The 15,491-nt window shown below is 33.8% G+C and overlaps 1 protein-coding gene across 2 annotated transcripts; it reads right to left on the bottom strand.

The window, feature by feature from the left end:
• Window positions 1-6,224: 6,224 nt before the first annotated feature.
• On the bottom strand, window positions 6,225-11,320 carry LOC112277699 (phosphoenolpyruvate carboxykinase (ATP) 1). Of its 2 annotated transcripts, none has more exons than XM_090248107.1 (11): window positions 11,121-11,320; window positions 9,830-10,519; window positions 9,461-9,621; window positions 9,158-9,311; window positions 8,847-8,931; window positions 8,293-8,692; window positions 8,007-8,180; window positions 7,817-7,882; window positions 7,484-7,662; window positions 7,033-7,371; window positions 6,225-6,669 (listed from the first exon to the last, which is right to left on the bottom strand). In XM_090248107.1, the coding sequence occupies exons 2-11, from the start codon at window positions 10,117-10,119 to the stop codon at window positions 6,523-6,525; spliced, it is 1,995 nt and encodes a 664-aa protein (XP_090104233.1). In that variant the 5' UTR covers window positions 10,120-10,519; window positions 11,121-11,320; the 3' UTR covers window positions 6,225-6,522. The 2 variants fall into 2 exon arrangements, with proteins under 2 accessions (XP_090104233.1, XP_024366093.1); XM_024510325.2 differs by having other exon boundaries at window positions 9,830-10,149; window positions 11,121-11,316.
• Window positions 11,321-15,491: the final 4,171 nt, after the last annotated feature.

Raw genomic sequence — 15,491 nt, 5'->3', positions numbered from 1 at the left:
AACATGAGGACTCGTTGTCTCTTCAATAACAGAAACCTGTACTCTTGCCGCCTTTATGCGTCTGACCTCAAGGATACTGTAAAGAAGACTGCTAACTGTCGTATTGACCAATAGAACAATTCACGTTTCTATTAAAATATTCTTGTTCTTCAGAGTCTGCAAGAATCTAGATTGATCTGCTGACCTGACGAGAAACCTCCAGGTCGAGCAGCTGATTCCCACATCAGTACCCTCCTCAGCATTTTTATGCCTATGGCTCTGCGGAGCTGAAAACTCAAGCGCATCTGGAACCACAGATCCAAACACCAAAAAAACTTTGGCACATGTAGAATAAACAACCATGAGAAAGAGCCATATGCGAAGTCAACACAATAGCTGGATACAAGTCACTAAGTCTGATACATACATACATACATACATACATGGATGTCCCTACAAGGTGATGGTAATAACCACACACACACACACACACTGTTTCTTCCAGGCAGAACAGTGTATGCCCTTGTCGACCATGATCCTATCGAATTATGATACGCAGTCCATGATAACATCTGATGAGCGAGAGTGAGCCGTAGCCTCTCATCTGAAAGCACCTGGTTGTGTAACTTCACAGGTGGGTCGTTGATAGTCTGCAACAGGCAGGAGACGCATCAAAAAACACAGAAGAGAAACGGCGAGATTTCAATGAGCATGAACTGGGTCACTACCTGTGAATCTCGGATCGATAAAAAAAAAAAAAAAAAAAAAAAAACGATTCAAAAGTATCCATTCAACAGCACAGCTTTGGAGAAACCATGGTCAGATTCACACTGTCCGTGATACCCAAGTTGAGTTGAGCAATACAACGTCAATATGAACACCGAATATGCATCTAGTTGACAAGCCATACAATCGGTGAAGATGGACTTACCCATACAATTGCGATCGCCTGAAATTCTCTCTCTGCCCAGCAAGCAACTTCTCTAATGTTTCAAGGACGTCCACGGTTTTGCCATCGAAGGCCGTGTAGCATTTAATGCTTTGAGTAAGCATCATACAATTGTGAAATGCATAGTTGGCCAAGAGAGCCAAGAATGAATGAAAAGCTGCTGCTCCTCTTGCCTCTCTTGTCGAACCATGCTTTTAAAAATGATGACATAGGTGCAGTTTCAAACATGAATGATCGATATTATGTCTAGCTTATGAGATCGACGAAGTATAAATACTAGTCGAGAATCATGATAAAATTATCCACCAGGGCAGCTAGAAATCAGAGCTAAATCAATCGCACGCAGGGGCAATATATATTTTACGATATCGTATCCCTCATTTTGTTTCATGAGAAGGAGAATCCGCTTGTAAAATTGTATCTGATTGCCAAAAACAAACATTTCTTGCCGAAGGGAAATCTGATTTTTTTCCTTGAGCAAGGGAAGCAAAAACATCTGAACGAGAACTTCAACAAGCAGGATTCGAATTTCGAATGGAATTATTTTTAATTGTGAAACATAGAAAAGAAATAGAACTGTTTACATGAACAATTTTGAATACCAGAGTATATTTAAGTTATAAGGATTGATGTCAATAAATTTTTCAACACGTGATTAACATGTTATTTTCAAATCATACTAAATTAGATGTTAAATTTAAATAATATTAATAATCATAAGTTTTTAATAATTATTTTAGAGATGAATATTGAATAATTAAACTTTAAAATTTTAAAATGATGGAATTAAAATAACTATGTAACACTATTAAATTGAGTTATGAATAAATTATACATACATAAAATGCTTAAAAATGTACCAAGATTTAATGTGTAATGGATATTGTAGCAAATAATTAAAAAAATTAAAATCATTATTAAGTAACACTTCTATGAAAAGAAAATATTAAAAAACATACAAGTACTTTTTTATTACATTGTCAGAAAAAAAATTTTAACATATTAAAATTCATTAAAAAACATATAAATAAAAAAATATAAAAAATTCACTTCATTATTTTAATTTAATAAATTAATATAAATCCGGTATCTTTTAGAAGATAAATGTGTATATATATATATATATATATATATCTACTTAATGTCTATAAGATCTTGATGTTCCACTGATCCTGAAAAAATATAACACAGAATTCAAACGAGAATGACACCGAATTCTTACTAAAGTCTACTCAGGGCCAAGGCAATCGAGAAAAACCGGCAAGACATGCGCTCTGAAGATACAAGATCTCACGCACAAGCAGCCAATTAATTTTACACTATATTACCAAAAACATAAGCTTTTATAATTTAAACCTCACAATATTGTACAGATAAAAGAAAACAAGTTCTAACCAATTTTACAAAAACATTGTGTATTAGATATAGATATGAGTTCTTATATATGATGTAAGTGTTAACTGAAATGCTAAAAACAATAAACATTGCACAAATCATCAATTATTCTTAAAATAGGGAAATATCTGAATACTTGTTAAGGTTACAACAATACTTGTTATAAGCACACTTTGGTAAATTGCATAAAATAATAAATTACAGAGATTTTGAAGTAAAAGGTAGACAAAAAGATCATTTTTACTTTATAAATTAGAGAATATCAAGCATAAGAATAATTATTAATATCAAATAAAAAATAATATTTTAAATAATATTCCATCACAAATAGACAATGGAAATAAATCAAATTTATAAAAAATATATGATATCACAAATTAAAGAATAATAAATATTTAATAATCATAAACAATCGTTTCTTTATAATAATTAATTTTATAAAAAAACCTTTTATTGAGTTATATGACTTGATGATGACAGTTTGTCATTGAATAAAATATATTTTTTTATTTTATAAATTATAAAATTTAAGTTTTAAATGTAGAAAAAATACTAAAATATAAATTTATTAATTATTTTTAATTTATTTATCTAAACATCAAAATAAAATTTAATCCATATTAATTTAGATGGAAAAAAAATAATCTATAGATGCTACATATAGAAGAAATAAGAATAGATTTGGAACTATTATGGATCTTTACAATCTTTTTAAAATTCTTTAAAACAAATCTTATATATTAGTAATTTCACATATTAAAGAGATACTACTATCCTTATAGAATAATTTAATAATAAAATTTAATTTCTACATCAAGAAAGTTGTGCAATTGAAAGAAGTAAGTACAAGTGGACTAAGTTTATAAATAAATTATAAAGATCTTGCAACCTCAAGTACAAAGGTTCCAAATATTAGAATATTGGAGGAGTTTGACACAACAAGTTCTTCTTATAATTACATTATTTATAATATTCTAATGGTATTACTTAAGTAAATTTTATGGATTTCAAGGACAAAAATTAGGACAAAACTTTAAGAAGATAATGTACTCTTGTATCATTGACAAAGAAAAAATAGACAAGTAATACTTAGATATAAGATGAAAAAAATAAAATAAAATAAAAATCCAAAGTTTCTATTATTAATTACAAAGAAATTAAAATAAACTTGAATTAGGATTAAAAATCAAAAAAATATTGATAAGAATAACAATGGATTTAATCTTATCTTTATAAATACTAGCTACTAAGAAGGTCTAGTAGAAGCTTCCTATGAACCATAAGACTTACAATCCAAGAATCAAGTTAAAGGTTGTTTCCAATATGACTTCTAAAAATTAAGAAACTTGTAGAATAATTTTTAGTAGTTAAATGATATATATATCATCCATTTAATATGTTTATAGCTACTTCTACTTATTTCTACTTGTATATGTGATATATACTTCTATCATAATACATACTTTTTTATTTAGAAGTTTTATTTCTCGTATTTTGTCTTTGATGGAAAAGAATTCATAATTTTTATATAATCCAATCTTATTTCTTCAAGCATCTATGAGTACATTTCAAAAGAACAATAGAAATAAAAGTTCAATTTCTATAAAAAAAATTCAAATTTAACTACTATCCATGCTATAGAATTCCAACAACTTACTTGTGACTTGGATTAGAATAATAAGATTTTTGTCAATTAAATATTTAAATAAAATTTAAAAAAATTATCAATAAAAAAATTATATATTAAACATGTTGTATAGTTGTTTTTTTTCACATCAATTAATCTTTTATTAATTTTTACTTCATTATAACTAGCACATTGTTTCCAATATTATAAAACCTTACTGCCTTTAAATCTTAAATTTTGGATATTTTAACTCATTTGAACTTTAATAAATCTTAATCTAATTGTCTAATTGAATTGACATTCTAAACACATATCCATCACAACTATTCACACAAATCTATTTAATTTTATCCATAAATTAGTAACAAAACTTTAAAATAAAAAATTAAATAAAAAATCTACTTTATTTTTTAAAAAACTAAAGTTAATCCAAATCCAATCCTAACTTTGCATAGCTCTCACAAATCCATTATATACTTAAAACTCTTTAAACAAATACTTATAAAAGTTTCTTCAAATCCGCATTTTATCCTTGCTCTATGATGAAACAAAGAACCTCCATCTAATGTATGTAGAAAGGGGGGGAGGGGGATTTATGCCTTAGAATCTAGTTTTGATATTAGTTCTCAATTGGTCCTCCGAGAGTATTAATTTAAACTTTTCTTAGGAATTTTTTGCTAAAAACCATCCTTTATCTTCATCCAAAGATGATTGTATTATTATTTTTTGTAAATATACCATATTTTGATTTGATTATGATCTTACAAAATAAATAGAAGCCTACTTAATGAAAAAATAAATAATTAAATAAATAATAGATTAGACTAAAATTTCTACAACTTCTCTATCTTTTATGTATGATTACTTAAGTAATTTTACACTATATTTTCAATAAAACCTTTCTAAATTATTGGTCTTTATGTACTCTTTAACTTAATAGTTGTATTACAACACAACATTGTATAATTTTTTACCATGATTTTTTAAGATTGAATATAAATCAAAACTATGTAAGATTCATCAAAAGTCAAAAATTCACAAAAAATAGATTTTATTAGGTACAACTTGCTAATTTGCAAGGGTGTACTAATTACCTCCACTTTCTCATATTTGTTTGAATCCATATGAACAATCCAACCTCTACAACCTAGTATAACCTATTGCATCATAGGATTGACTTCTTCTTGAAATGCACATTCCTTAACCTTATTTGGTTTTGACCCATTCTTTTTAAGCCTAAAATTGCTCTAGATGTGCCCTAAATGCAATTTCATATTGGCTTTATACAATCTCCACTAGATCCGCCACCAATATCCTTAGCAGTCCTTCTCTCCTCTCAGGCACCCTTTGAAGCAGACTTATGTTGAAGTCCATCCACATCGGTCCCACAGGACCCAGTTTCACATGTAATACATCCTCACTTTCTGCAGAAAGCGAATCAAACACTAGTATTTATTTTCTTCCATGCATGTCGGGGGTATAGTTTCCGTTACTTGTCAGGCGAAAAGTGATTCATACTTGTATATATATACACATTTATACTCTTCCATGCAAAGTACATGGTACAGCTTTAGTTCATGCGATTACACCCGGGTTAGAATCTTATTAAAACAATGAATAGTGTTGATACAGAATGATTCATTCCATAACGAACCGCAAATATATTTTCTGATGAGTATGTTCTCTAACATAACATGGGCATGCGGCTGCCATTCTGACGCAAAAAATGGCTTCAACATGTAACGACAAAACAAAGTCTCTTTTGCACTATTTCTGATTGTGTACTGATCTAGAATAACAAACCTCTACAGTTGATCACATTTTTCTATTCTCGACAGAGACTTTCCAAGCAGGGCCATGAGAAGAGCCCTCCATGTGAAGAAACTGCAATTTGGGTTTTGTTTCCATGAAATGCAGCTCGCCTGCAAAGCATCACATATTCATTTGATTTAAGCACTGTACGCGTATTGGTTTCACCGAAGTGGTGGCCATGCGTAACGATTGCGTAGTCCCTCTGGACTGAGAAGATGGCAAAAAAGGTGTGCGTAATATAAAGCAGACCTACGAAACTTTGAAATGACCGATTGACTCTCCCCGGAACACATTATGGTTGTATCACAATTACTGTAGCGCTAAAGATACAATTCTCATCGTAGGAAACACAAGAGCAGCTCATGAAACTTTATACATGCCAACTCAGGGTTTGCGTGCGTTTATCGAGAGCAAAGGCTTGTACCCACCAAAAAGAAATCATGTGGCGAAAAAGTGGGAAAATTGTCACATTAAATTTGCAGTTGTCTTATTAGATCAAAAGATCGGGTATACACAAGAATTAAGTTAGACTATGAACAGAGTCTCTATGAAAAGTTGCTGCCTAAGCCTTGCTTAACCCAGGCAGTAAGAATATAGTCCCAGGGGTTCAATCCACCTTCACTTTATCTACTCTAGATGTTAGTCATCCACCTTGAACTGAATTCAGAACTCTACCGGTAAAGAAGACAATCCTCCAGACGAGCTTGCAGACTTCCGTCCGATCTCTAAACCATTCGGCATATCTAGCCGTATGGCATCTCTACTGCAAAACAGGACCAGCTGCAAGAATCTGCTTCGTAAGCTGGCTGTTTCCGCCAACTTGGTAATCAGCATAAACCTCAAAGTTCCTCTGGAAGAGACCTGCAAGCTTCTTCAACGTAGCATCGTATTGCTTCTTGTCCGCCCACTGAATATCAGAAATCGCTGATCTTGTCAGAGGTGAAGAGAGGAGAGCAACACTTACAACAAATACTGACTACAATAAGATTAGACAGCCTCTCAAGAGTACAGGTTCCATCTTCTCTATTTTTGGAAAGATTAGACACAGTTGACAGTTATTTATTGTAGAACGCACCCCCCACATCCAACTGTCATACTGACAATGTTAAACAGATGGAATGAAGTGAAGTCATGCAAAATTTAGGAACTAGCTCTTTTTCTTCATGATGAAGTTTTCTGCAACCTCTGAAAAAGCTGACCAGACTATGAAGAGAAATAAATAAAGAAAAGAAAAATAATGAAAGCATTTAGATTTATAATGTTTGCATACCGCATTCTGTGGCTGCAAAATTTCACTTGGGACTCCGTTGACCTCAGTTGGCACAGACAGGTTGAAGATAGGAGTTTGCACATAGTTAGCGTTCAACAATGTCCCGTCGTGGATTGCATTGATGATCTTCCTCGTGTATGCGAGTTTCATCCTTGATCCGATACCATAGCTGCCGCCAGACCAGCCGGTGTTGACCAACCATGCAGTGGCTCCATGTTGCTGCATCTTCTCTGCTAACATGGCAGCATACTTAGTGGGGTGCAGCATAATGAAAGCAGCTCCAAAGCATGCTGAAAATGTAGCCGTAGGCTCTTTCACACCATCCACAGTTCCCGCAACCTGTGGAAAAGGTCGCAAAATTTTCAGTTCAATTTCACAGCCAATTTAAAGAACCACTTCGCACTCAAAGTAGATCGTGTTTGAAATTGATAAAATGAATGAATAAATGTACCAAAGCAGTGTAACCGCTGATGAAGTGATACATGGTTTGCGAATGCGTCAACTTGCTCACAGGTGGCAAGACACCAAAAGCATCACACGATAGCAAGATGATGTTCTTCGGATGAGGTCCAACGCATGGCAACCTAACATTGGGGATGTACTCAATAGGGTATGCAGCCCTTGTGTTCTCTGCAATATAAAACCCGTGTTAAGTTAATCTTGATAGAAAAATTATTTAACAGGTTGTCCATAGAAGTACAGTGAATCTAAAATTTGAAAAATAAACAAAACAAAAACAAAAACAAAACAAAATACAGAAGAACATTCAATTACAAAATTTTACCAGTCACAGATTTGTCGCTGTAATCAACGTCTCGGTAATGCTCCTCAAAAACCACATTTTCGAGCACTGCAACATGGAAGTCAATTTCAGGCATGCTTTTCACGTTTAAAAGAGGTGTAATGAAAATGAAAAAGTAGTGATCATGTGGTAAAGCATTAAAATTCACTCAAAACCAAATATTATATTTCACCTGTTCCAAACTTGATTGCATTCCAAATTTCTGGTTCCTTTTCCTTGGAAAGGTCTATGCACTTAGCGTAGCATCCTCCCTCAATATTTGAAACTCCGTTGTCACTCCAGCAATGCTCATCATCACCAATAAGTTGTCGGTTGGGATCAGTGGACAGAGTCGTCTTCCCGGTTCCTACAACAAACACATTCAACCATACAGAAGATTTAGAACAGTGCGCAAGCGTAGAATCTTATGAATGATTCGCCATGAAGCTTCACAAGTATTTCTCTGCAATCAAATATACCTGACAATCCAAAAAACAAGGCAACATCCCCTGCTTTTCCCATGTTGCAGCCAGAATGCAACGACAAAATCCCTCTTTTGGGCATCAAGTAGTGCATGAGGCTGAAAAGACCCTTCTTCATCTCTCCAGCATATTGTGTCCCCAAAATCACCATTTCTTTGCGTTTCAGGTTGATATCTATGCTTGTTGACGATGACATGTAGTGGGTGTATCGGTTGCAAGGAAATTGACCGGCATTGTAAATTGTGAAGTCGGGGGTTCCAAAGTCCTCGAGCTCCTCGGGTGTGGGACGAATGCACATATTATGCATGAAGAGTGAGTGATAAGCACGAGCAGAAATGATCCGGACTTTGATCCGGTTCTGAGGATCCCAGTTCAAGAACTGGTCGTTTACAAAGACCTGCAAAACCACCAAGTTTCCATTAGATAGGTTAACTCAACACCCGATGTTTTATGTATTTATCCTGTGGAAAGAGCTGTGCAGAAGAGCTACACCAATAAGTACCGTTCATGAGAAAACAAAAGAGTGTGTCGTATATGAAAATATAGCATACCTTCTCTAATGAGTTCAGGTAGTCAACAGCCCTCTCACGATTAACCAAGAATGTCTCCTCATCCATTTCAATGTTTGGAGAACCCCTGAAAACCAAAATTAGCAATTAATAATTAACAATCCGGGGGGGGGGGTCAACATAACTCAGCAAAGTCTAATGATGGTAAGGAAAAACAAAAATTCGAAACAGCACGCCGATCAAAAATTCGAATGTTGATAACCGAGTATTCAATCAAACCAATCTTCACTTTGCAGATGTAAATGTGATCGTCGGAATGCAAATCAATTTTTCATGAAGAAAAATCTACTTACTTTCCCCACCAAAGATCATCCTTTGAGGTCTCTTCCTTCACCACACGTTTGTCCTTAGGAGACCGCCCAGTCTTAGCTCCAGAGAGTGTGGCAAGAGCTCCGGTCGAGGCGATGAAAGAACCCTTCTCATATTTGATAGCTTGCTCGTACAGCTCTGCATTATGCAGATGATATCTACTCAGCATTGCCTTTTTTAAATAGACAAATAATGTCTATTAAAGGTTTAACAGTTATTATTATGAAAATAATTATGATTTAAAATATCTTACAAAAAAGCTAGAAGAACCAAGGCAAAATTCCTACCGGGAGGAGATAAATTGTACAGGACGTGTGTGAACTTCAGGGCGCTATCACTAATGTCCAGCTTGGGGGCGGCCACAGTCTTTGGAGGAGATTTCTTTCTTCCTGGTTCGCCCTTGATGACTTGGGGTCCGCTTTGACGAGTCAGAGAAGCCAAAGATGCACTGCGAAATCAAAATAATAACAAATTAATCACCAAGTATAAAGATAAAAAAAATAATTAAATTTAAATTAAATTTAAATCGTGAGTACAATTGTATGCATCTCACTCATCTTGCATGATATAACTAGTATCAATTTAATAAGATCAAGGCACAAAGACAAGTCGCAGAGAGATTTTTTTCACCCAGAATGACAATTATCAGCTCGTACCTCACAGATTGCATCTGCTGCTTCTGACGCTCCTCTTCCGATACGTAGGCACGAGGAGTCGCAGACTTGGGCGTAGATGGGTTTGTGGCGTTCCGTGGCGTGGTCGGGGCTGACGCTTTCTTCCTTTGCAAAGCGTGCAGCTCGTCAAGGTTCGACACCTTTACTGTGGAAGCAGTATCGTCCTTGCACATTTCCGGGTCCGTAGGTTTGGTGTTGATTTTAGAAAGACCATTTGGAACGTTAGCGCTCACAAACTCGAAGTCGTGTGAATTGTTTCCGTTGGAAGCCATTTTGATTGAAAGTCACTAGACACGTTCGGCCTGCACAAGAACTGGATACATTCAGCTCAACCAATGTGACATGCTAAAATTGCTCTGGAAAATTCTCAAATGGAACAAATAAATAATTGTATAAAATCGAATGGGTGAAAAAATAATTCAGAGCAGAATATTCAAATTCTACACAGAAATAAGTCGAAAGAAAAACAGAACGATCCCGAGTGTATAAAATGCGCCTTAAACCAGAAAGTCGGCTCCATTCCTTTAAATGTATGAAAAACGTGAAAATTCCAAGTTTTCAGCGGCATTCAGAGGATTGTCCAGCAGCCGAGGTCTTTAAAGGAAGTGCATTTTTGCTACCAACTTCAAGCTACAAGAACTCTGTTAGAACAAGGCTACTCGATCCAACCGTCTGCAACACAAGCCAAAACTAATCGCACTGTAAAGCACCAAAATTCCAACTGATTTGAAGGTTCGTTGCACTGAATAAAACTTAGCACAAGTCTACAGTACGACGCGCACCACTAATCCTGGTACGCCTAGTGTACAAAAAGACACGGATCAAAACACGGTGTAACCAGAGCACAACGCACTCACGCAAAGCTGCAATGTCTACTATTAAAAACTGGATTACTGCTGGATCCCATGTAGCACGTATGGTACTAAAATGCAGCATTCAAGCAACAAAAAAAGTACAGCAAACCACCAAACTCGCTCGCACAAAACTATACGATCATACGAAGACACTGAATAGAAATCTACCAGCAACCTCCAATTGCAACCACACAAGAAAAACAACAAACACGGAGCTCATCAACAGCTCCAGTGCAACAACTTGAAACTCCCACGCAAATCAACATTCAAAAAAACACGAAACAAGCTTCAATCGCAATTAAATAACCAAGTCCAACGACGGGAAAAAATCGTAAAGAAAAGCGACTACTGCACGACCACCGGCAGACCGTGAAGGTGGAGGCTAGCGAGTCCCTGGAGCACAGACCAACCACACGCACCAGTGTAATGAAGAAAGAATCCTCCACAGAGCGCCAAATCCAATGCTGCGAAGTTCCACCGAGAGCTCAACAAGTCGGGAGCATGAATTTCGAGTTGGTAATGGACTCACGGTGAGTCGATGAGAGGGAGAAATCGCCGCAGCTAGAGACACAATCACCGAAGAAGAAACACTACGAGAGAAAGAGAGAGAGATACGAGGGAAGCCATGGCTGCTTGTCTCCTTATGAAGCTGGTGGCCTTTTACCGCCATAAAATCCGTCGCCACCGTAAGACCGCGCGGTTTATAACTCCCATTTTACCTCCTGGGGTAATATTGTCACGGTGCGCGGGCCCGCCCACCGTTTGAATGGGTGCGGTCATAGGCTAGCTCGGGTCAACATCTGATCCGCCTCCTGTGACCAGCAATAGTTTTCACCCGTTCCGGTGCTACCCCCACCCCACCCCCCCCCCCCCCCCCCCCGCCCGGTAAGAATGGATCATGATCCCCCGGGCCTTTCTCGTCCCCGCCCGGGCGGCCCGTTGCCGCACGGCTACCCGCTCTCATACTTTTTCTTCTTCTACGTGTCTTGCAACTGCGTGTTCTGTTTCGCTGGGACATAGTTCTCTTCCTCTTCATTGAATTGAGTCATGACGATGGGTCAATTTAAGACTGTTTTGAAGCCCGTCTGTGCCGTGTTTTTTACTCTATTTGGAGTAAGTGAATGACGTTTAACTAAATAGATATGGGTGTCAATGTGATGTTACAAATAACAAACGTATGTTTGTATGTGTGTATGTGTGTATGTATATATATACAAAAATTAAATCTACTTGATGCATTGATAGATTAAAAAGTATACAATGTAACATCTTAGCCTCTAATACCTGAAAGATAGAGTAAGAGTTTTAAGTGAAATAACCACTATTTCTATCTAAATATTTGTTAAAGCAAGTAAATAAAAATAAAAGTGAAATAAGTTATCTTGTAGAGGATATTACCTTAGATATGTTGCTAATGGTCAAAGGATTGACTCTTGGTATATAAAAAGGGCATTGTATAGATATAGAACAATATCAAGGGTTAAGAATGAAAGTCAAGAAGATAAAGTATCATCTAAAAATTATCCAAAGACTAGATAAGAGTAATTAATATTTGACATAGGATATCTTTGTGATAAGTTAGATGCCAAAGGATCCTAAGACCATGTGTATAAAAGTCAAAAAGTGGAAGTTGTTTTTTAGGATAACAACCACCACCTATAAGTAATGGATGTTGGAAGTAAAAGATATCTTATTTCATACTCTCTTTTTGTACAATCTTGTTGATATTATGTATTATGACTTCAAAGTTATTTTTTTTCAATAGGTTATAGATCCACACACCTTTAATTGTAAGTTTTGAAATCCTTTGAAGTCTTTCTTGTTATAAGGAATAGATCTTATGATTGTTGCTAATATTAGGATTTGGTATCATTTAATTCCACTTTTGTATCTAATTGTTGATGTAGTTTTGCTCTTATTTGTTGTTAAATGCACTCATAGTCTTAAAAGTTGTTAGATATCTTAAAATGATGTTTTAAAACTGTAGCGTTGTGCTTTTTTGTTGAGTTATATCATTGGTGCAGTAATATTATATTTTTATGTACTTAAGTTCTTAAAAAATCCTTTTATAGTAATAATATTTATTTTGTGAGATTAGAAGTGTTATTTGATATTAAAGGTGATTAAAGAATGAAATCATTAATTTACTTATAAAGAAGACATTCTGGATTTTTAAAGCAACAATATCTTCTTGTTAATTTTGAAAGCTTTATCTTGTTTTTTTTTTTTATTTTTTTTGATAAGTATCTTCCTTAGATATGGCTTTAAGTAAAGATAAGGGCTTGAAAGTGATTGAAAAGTTTAGAAGTAATAATTTCTACTATTGGAAGAAAAAAATGGAGCTTTTATTGGCTTCATTGGACCATTGAAACATTGTAGATGAAAATGAAGAGCTTCCAAGTAAAAATACTCATGTTAAGGTAATGAAAGAATATAAATATCATGAAAAAAAGGCTTTTAGAATGATTACAATAAATCTTGATGATGCCAAATTTTTACATATAATTGCTTGTAATAAATTAACAAAAGTATGGAAGACTCTTTGTAATATATATGAAAGTAAAAACCTTACAAATATTCTATGAAAAAAAAAAAAAAAAAAAAAATGTAATGATAAAGATGAAAGAATGAAATGATCTCAACTACATTATTATGGTATTGGAATCTATCAACATAAAAGAGCTTATCATGAATTATATCACATCAAGACTTGCCCATAAAGTGACAAAGAAGAAAAAAAAATGAGCTTCAAAGTGAAGATTCAATTCTATTATGAAGACAAGGCAAAAGTAGTGTCATGGATGTATATAAGTATTTTAATAAATACCTATATGATTAGATAGAAGTAAATAAAAATAAATAAAATTTCATAATATCTTTTAGAGTAGTTTTTTAGAAGCTTCATAGATATTGCTTTGACTTTATATATATTTGTAATTGATTGATAGGTTAGAAACTTAGACAACAAATTAATCACATGTTGATAGCTTGCGAAACAAACTAACTATGTGGCCCACATATAGAAAACTTGTCTTGCAAGTTAAGATACATGTTTAGTAAAGTCAATATATTTTAAAGGTCCTATAAGATATTGCCATGTAGTTCTTAGTTAAGAGTATATATGGAAGCAAGAGTAAAGCCTTCTTCATTCTTGTCAATGTCTTTTTAGTCCTTAGTCTTGCTTCAAGACTTTCTAGTCTTCTTGTTTTTTGCAATAGCCATTCTAATTTAATATTATATCAGCTTTGAATGACTTTTTAGTTCTTTTTAGTGATACAAGAGTGTATTGAGGATTTTCTTTCTTTGAGATTCATGTCCTTGATAGTTTGACAAGAGTACTAACTTATTATTTTTATCTTGTTTTAAAAATAAGGAGATTACCTCATTTCTATTGTTTTATTTTGAAGGTTGTCGACTACCCACCTTTAAATAAAAAATCTTAATTTCTAACATTGATCTGTTTTTTAAAGAAAGTAGATTACTTCTCTTTGTGGAAATTTTTATTTGATATTAGAGGTTGCACATTACCTTCCTCTAATTTAACTTTTTGAATTTGTTTGAGATGTCTATAAAAGAAAAGATTATAGATGCTACTCTCAACAGAAGTGAGAATAGATTTGTCACTATTGCAGATCTTTATGAGCTTGTCAATACTCTAAGAATAGAAATCTCACGTATTTTCAATAAAAATCATGGAAGTACTATGCCTATGCCTATCGAAGAAGTTCAAAATTTGGGACAAAAAGTTGTGCAATTAAAAGAAGCAAGTAGATTAACCTCGCATTCAAATCTACAAAATTTTGCTTCTACAAGTATGATAGAAATAAGAATTAGTATGCTTGAGAATTTTGATGGAACAAGATCAAAATTTCAAGGATTCTTAGAAGAAGTCAAGCTCTATCTAAGATTGTATCTTTTCCAATATCCCAATTGATTTACTCAAGTTGGATTTATAGGCACACTTCTATCATGAAGTGTTCTTTCTTGATTTACACCTTTAATGGAAAAGGATTCATGATTCTTTTATGATTTGAATACATTCCTATAAGTTTTTACGATTATATTTGAAAAAAGTGATAAAGAAAGAATAGTAGAGACTAAATTCTTATCTTTATGGCAAAAATCCTGGTCAGCAACCATATATGTTGCTGAATTCAAAAACCTTGCTTGCAACGTAGACTAGAATGACAAAGCCTTTATCAATCAATTTTGATATGAATTGAAGAATAATTTCAAAGACTTGTTACTGACAATGCCAAAGGTAGAATCTTTGAAATAATTTATTGCTTAAGCCATTTCATATAACAATTGATTATTTGAAAGATGTCAAGAATAAAGATTTGACTGGAGAGGAATAAATCAAATAATGATAGCAACTTATTAATTTTTAGAAACTTATTCATTGAGGCCAAAATCAATACAAATTGATACGATATGTTTTAAATCCTTCATCAAGCAAGAAAAGACTAGACGACATCAAGAAGGCTTATGCTTATATTGTAGAGAAACTAAACACACTGCTTAATATTATCCAAAGAAACAATGCAACCACAAAATGAGAAGTATGAAATCTCCATCCAATCTAATTATTTTAGAATTATCTTGATTAAAAAAATATAATCTTCAAATAGATTGGATTTCTTGTAACCTTAATTTTTTTGATAGTTTAATCCAAAATTCCATTAATCAAGTAGAAATATATAAATCTAATACATCCAAATCCTTACTGCTAGGTACGAGAGTTTTTATGCATGTCACAAAAGAAGGGTTATCTTTTGTTTTATATGCCA

Source organism: Physcomitrium patens, chromosome 26 (genome assembly GCF_059467195.1).
Source record: "Physcomitrium patens ecotype Gransden chromosome 26, ASM5946719v1, whole genome shotgun sequence".
Classification (NCBI taxonomy): domain Eukaryota; kingdom Viridiplantae; phylum Streptophyta; class Bryopsida; order Funariales; family Funariaceae; genus Physcomitrium; species Physcomitrium patens.
The sequence above is the reverse complement of the archived record's forward strand: the minus strand, read 5'-3'. Positions and strand labels throughout refer to the sequence as shown.

What these genes read in the sequence shown, in the direction of transcription:
- LOC112277699 (XM_090248107.1), bottom strand. Translation starts at nt 10,119, where the DNA reads ATGGCTTCCAACGGAAACAATTCACACGACTTCGAGTTTGTGAGCGCT. An exon ending in CAGCAGATGCAATCTGTGAG is followed by an intron (nt 9,622 to 9,829) that starts GTACGAGCTGAT and finishes TTGATTTCGCAG; the next exon opens with TGCATCTTTGGCTTCTCTGA. An exon ending in CTTGTTTTTTGGATTGTCAG is followed by an intron (nt 8,181 to 8,292) that starts GTATATTTGATT and finishes TGTTTGTTGTAG; the next exon opens with GAACCGGGAAGACGACTCTG.